Here is a 5,545-nt window from a genome sequence, read left to right as displayed (position 1 = left end):
AGTTTCACACTGAATATTTTGTCAAAAATAAATAAAAGTGTACTTTCTGGTTTAGGTCTAAATGTCAAAAATGAAACCTTTTTTATCCCAGTATTACAATGTATTCTCACCTCTTACTTTTCAGCTTTTATTATTTTAGGTATTTGGTGGGACCGCAGATTAAACTTTCACTTCCGGTGTGGTGAAAACAACAAAAATCGCAGTTTAACTCAAATGACGGTTTCGTTAAGGAATGGCAACCAATATTAAACAAGAACCTGTAGAAGATACAGACTTGGAAACACGGTAATACCGATGAAATGGCCTATATGTTGTCCTTGATTTTATAAATGAAATTTGCAATGAATTTTCGCGATCACTATCATCAGGGCAACTCTGGGCTATTTTCGATTCGACCGCTCGAGCGACTCCAGTGCGACTCGACAGCCAATCGAACGCCAAGGTTTGATGCTAGCGTCGAGGTCAAAGGTCAAGAATCTGATCTCGGGGGGAAAACCCGGAGTAAATCAAGTAAGCGGTGCATGATAAGTTCTGTCGTGAAAATAACTCAAAGAAAATGGCAGCCAGTGGAAAAGCGCGAGTATTTATTTGTCAAAACTTGATTCATCTGTTTAAAAAATGTTGTCTTTTCTTGATGGACTTTAAGAATAAAACACGTCTTTCAGCGCCTACGTGTGTTTTTTCATCAGTCAACTCGTGTGTTCGATTCGAATTTTAAGTGACGCATGCGCACAAAATCTGCTCTCCCAGATTGATGAATCCCAAAACAGCCCTGGTTTTTTAGAGCTATATTTCTGTCAAGAAAACTTAATTTGTAGTATTGATAAATGAAAAGGTATTTAAATATTCAGTATCAAGTAAACTTATTTTGGTGTATCGATAATGAAAAGGTTATTTAATATGGCAGTGGCTTATCGAAATAATTCGACTTCAGATTGTTTTATAATTTGTACTCGCATTCTAACGTCAAATTTTGAGGACCAAAATATGGAAGATAATCACAGTACACAGTCGTGAAGTATTGATTTTATAACACACGGTAACGTTGATCGTGTACAATAATACAAAGGTTTAAATCGCCAGAAAATTCGCAATTTGGATTTATTTGATAATTTTTACATAGATAATGAGGATTGATCCCTTTCGATACATGTAAGTTTTATTTGATTTATGGCAATTCATAAATAATCGGTGTTTAAACCTATAGCATGTAAAGCGTTGGCAGCGATGAAAATTTCATCAGAAATTGCTTCAGCAATTTTGGTCTTTGACGCGAGTGGGGATATTGCCCATATGAAAAAAAGTATCTCAATATTTCCTAGGATCGCGTCAAATTAGTTGGACTAGGCAGTGGCTAGGGGTACAGTAAGCGGACCTCTAGACCCAGAGTCTAGAGGTACGGTTACCGGACCTGTAGACTGTAGACAACCCCTACAGGGCAGGCTAGACATCCAGTAATCGATATGAATACTGAGCATTGTATTACAAAGAGCAGACTATATTTTATCTTTAAAAACGAGAGATGATTTCCAAAGATTGTTCTTATGTTTTTCTTGTTGTTTTAAATACATGGTAAGTCAAAGGAAACAGAAGTATTTATAATTCTTTAATCACAGGGAAAATACGATCGCAAATTCGACAGATAATTAAATCATTTGGTAGGCTGTAATCGGAAGCTTTTATTGTTTTTTTCGGGGCTTAAAATGTAAGAAGTAGAGTAAGTTTAACGCTCTTTGCGTCAAGTGTCTTGGTTTCACTAGCCCTAATACAAAAGTAGTTGCTGCTTATTCGACGGTAAAACCTGATCATTTATAGTAATTTTGTTCCTCCCACAGAAGTTACTGTTCCCAATATGTGTGGTAAGCGTGATGTCTTGCATCGAAGTCATGAAATAAAGGGGCAAGAACTTCTTGTAAGACTACACAAAATTTAAGTTACCCTATATATGTTTAATCCCCATCCCAACTTCACTATGTAGACATTTTATATTATGGACTCTAATAATATATTATCTATTAACATTGTGTTGATCAATTGAACAATGCCTGCTCTCACTGTGAAGCAGTGTTGGTGGCAGTAGTGGCATCACAACGGAGACAACAAGAAGATGGGCTAAAAAAGTCTTTGTTTGCTGTCTCCCGAGCCTACTCTGTGAAGTTGGGTAGGTAGGTAGGTAGGCAATTTTTTTTTATTCCAGTGCTACTTATAACTAATTATTTTATATTTCTCATGAAGATAAATGAGTAAAATATGAAAACATATGTCATTTTATACCAGCTTTGCTGATACTTCTGCGAATTTTAAAAAAAAAAAAAGATATGTGACAGTTAACTTCTCAGAACCAGAATGGACAGAAAATAATAGTTCCGCTGTAATTCTTTGATTCATATGACCTGGAAAAAGAGACTGGAGTACCCTTCTGCAAACAGTATCAGTCATGAAACGCACGTGCTTCTTTCCCGCCAAATTATAATTAGTACCACAACATAATATTTTCGCAAGCGTGCACAATCGATCTCATTTCAAATTTACCAAAATATTCTAGATGTTGAACTAGAGTTTACAGTTTTTATATATTTTTTTTTTGTGGTTATATGTTCTTTAGAAGGACAGCAATATCGCAGCAGACGACTTTGTGCACATGAATAGTTGTTTCTTTTTTACGACGCTTTCTATAAAAGATTGATTCTTATTTGCAACATAATTATTGAAATGTGTGAGCAAAAATAGCATTTTACATCCAGAAAAGTATTTTAACAGTCTGACAGAAGTATGGTAGTTCGCGCTTTGAAAATTAGCTTTTTGCACTCGTTGGCAACATGAAACAAATTTTGTAAGCTTGTCAATGCAGCAATCATCAGTCATGTAATATATTTTTCACACCTTGTGATGCAAACACACTGGCCAATGTAATTAATTATCGGCCAGTGATAGAAATTCGGGGGTTAATTGAAAGTGATAGACGTTCAGGGGTTAATTTAAAGTGCTGCTCTGTCACATGAATGCAATTTGGCTTAATGTTCTGCAGCTGATCAGAATTTATTCAAAAAATATTCTTCTCAGTTGGCCAATAAAAAAATTCAGATCGCAGTTTTTTTTGCGGGTCGGTCGGGAGACAGCAAAGTAGGAAATATTCTCAAGTTCAGCCATATATAGATTTTACTTTGACATATAAACATATACATTAACTATAGAAGTAAAACCAGCAGGGTTTTCTGTTTAGGTAGACATAATTTATTCTCAGGTACCCCAAGGTCAAGGTTACTTTCTGTCATATTTTAAAGTGTTGGTTAAAGTTTTATTGCATTCTCCTGAATTTCACTAAATCTTCTTAAACTAACATATTATGTCATATTGTCCACCCTGTCCCTGACCCACAAATTACACCCTCTCTTTGGCCTTCGTTGCCGAGATGTTAAGGTCGCTGACTTAGAATCACTTGCCGTTTGAGCCTCACTTGGGGTGTTGAATTCTTCATGTGAGAAAGCCATCCAGCTGGCTTACGCAAGGACGCTTGCGATGAAATAGTGTACGGAGGGGCACCTGGGGTCTTTCAGTATCATCAAAGCTTGAAAGTCACTGTATGACATGAATTGTGTCGGTGTGACTTTAAACCAACATAAACACACCCACTCTTCACCCCCAATACCCAACCCAAGCCATTTTTTTTTGTTTACAGTTTTCGCTTTTGTATCTCATATTATATCAACTGACTTAGTCAAAAATATGCAAATAAGGACTTAAAAGTTTGTGTTAGGTATTTGACCTTTGGCCATGAAATATTATAGGATTATATTATTCATCGTGTGAGGCTGTGCATCTAGGATTTTGATATGAATTTCTGTCAGTCAGACCAAAGTTATGATCCTTTATTGCCGAATGTTTCGCAGAAAGTATTTGACTTAGAGACATAATTATAAAATTAGAGGATTACCGGTATTATATAGTATGTGAAGTTGAGCACCTGGGGTTCTGTTTGGGATTGCACTCACTCAGAGTTTAAGTCCTTGACTTAGTTAAAAATACACACGAAGAGCTTAAAAATATTTTACCTGGAGTTATGAAATCATGTACAAGAAGGGGTGGGGGCACCAGTTGCATTCATGGTTTCCTGTCATTTTCATAGGTTTGCTCGCAAATAATTTTGACTAGACAAGCTCTCCTTCATGTCTTTTTGTCAGCTTTTGATGATTTGTGGGGTTGCATTGTAATGGTGTTCAGTTTTTAACCCACAAATGGTGAAAGAACCTCAACTAAACCTTGTGTTAATGCCATCTTAATCTTTACCCTACTAAATTTCTAAAATGACTGGTCTGTCTTTCAGTTTGGGCAGTACCATTTGTTATTTGAAGGGGTGTTCACCAAATATTTACTGATGAATATCGAAAAGTGCAGACTTAACGGATGTGCAGGTTTATCTTGGTCTGCACTAGTCCCAAAGGCAAAATCAGTTGCTGCCAGCAGGCTAAAGATTAATATACTTTTAGGATTATACTGTTGTGTCATAAGAACCCAGATGGAATCAATGATGCTCTTATACAGGATGACATGCCACAGTTTGATGTTAAACAGAGAGTAACTGCCATAAACAGGCTTTTATCTACTGTGAGTAGTTTCAAAGCTAACTGAATTTTATGTATACTGGGAAGTAATTGTTTACTTTTAATATATAATTTATATTACATATTGTCTTTGAGTGGTGCGTGCTGTTTTTGAGGTATTAAATTCCAGTATTTTAATAGACATGTAAGTAACTACCGCTGTATAAAGAGCAGATTATCAAAATAATCTTAGAAACATTTATGATTATTTCCATCATTTTCTTGGGAAGAAAAAAATGTCTACTTTTAATATGTGGATTTATTTCTTGAAGAACTTTTTAAGCAGTTCTGTATATACTGAAGCGTTTTTTAATCATTATCAGTGTAAGAATTCGATGGGGCTATTAGATGTTCTGGAAATTCATTTATTTCATAATTATGGCTATTAGTGGTGGAGCACCAGTACTTCAAATTGATAAGTAAATTTGTCTGCTGTTTGTTTATTTTTATTGTAGTGTCATATACTATGTCTCAAATGATTTGTTTAGGGCCGTATTGACTTATTGAAGAGCAGTACAGGGAAACTGATCTATAAGTTGAAAGATCCAGGGGCCACAGATCCTGTGAAAGGGGCAGATCAACAGGAGAAAGTTGTCTATCAAATCATCAAAGATGCCAATAACAAAGGTATTTACAGTTTCTTTGTTATGTTTTTATTTCACACTGACTCATTATTCTGTGACCTTCCAGCTTTAATAGTGTAATAAGACCTAGGGTAACTGCCTTTCCAAGCATTATTTAAATAGATTTTATTACTTTTTAGCTCACCTGTCACAAAGTGACAAGGTGAGCTTTTGTGATCGCGTGGCGTCCGTCGTCCATCGTCCGTCCGTCCGTGCATGCGTGCGTAAACTTTTGCTTGTGACCACTCTAGAGGTCACATTTTTCATGGGATCTTTATGAAAGTTGGTCAGAACGTTCATCTTGATGATATCTAGGTCAAG

The 5,545-nt window shown here is 35.9% G+C and overlaps 1 protein-coding gene across 2 annotated transcripts in view; it reads left to right on the top strand.

Annotated features, from left to right (window-relative positions):
- Nucleotides 1-145: 145 nt before the first annotated feature.
- Nucleotides 146-5,545, top strand: part of LOC123533107 (DNA-directed RNA polymerase III subunit RPC6-like) — a 30,748-nt gene continuing 25,348 nt past the window's right edge. The window contains exons 1-3 of one of the 2 annotated variants that reach the window (XM_045314747.2): nt 146-285; nt 4,488-4,605; nt 5,090-5,228. In XM_045314747.2, coding sequence (XP_045170682.2) covers nt 233-285; nt 4,488-4,605; nt 5,090-5,228 — 310 coding nt within the window. In that variant the 5' untranslated portion in view covers nt 146-232. Of the gene's footprint in view, nt 286-1,234; nt 2,174-4,487; nt 4,606-5,089; nt 5,229-5,545 lie in introns of those variants that run through there. The other variant, XM_053551786.1, reaches the window with a different exon arrangement.

The sequence above is a fragment of the Mercenaria mercenaria genome, chromosome 1 (assembly GCF_021730395.1).
Source record: "Mercenaria mercenaria strain notata chromosome 1, MADL_Memer_1, whole genome shotgun sequence".
Taxonomy (NCBI): Eukaryota; Metazoa; Mollusca; class Bivalvia; order Venerida; family Veneridae; genus Mercenaria; species Mercenaria mercenaria.
The sequence above is the reverse complement of the archived record's forward strand: the minus strand, read 5'-3'. Positions and strand labels throughout refer to the sequence as shown.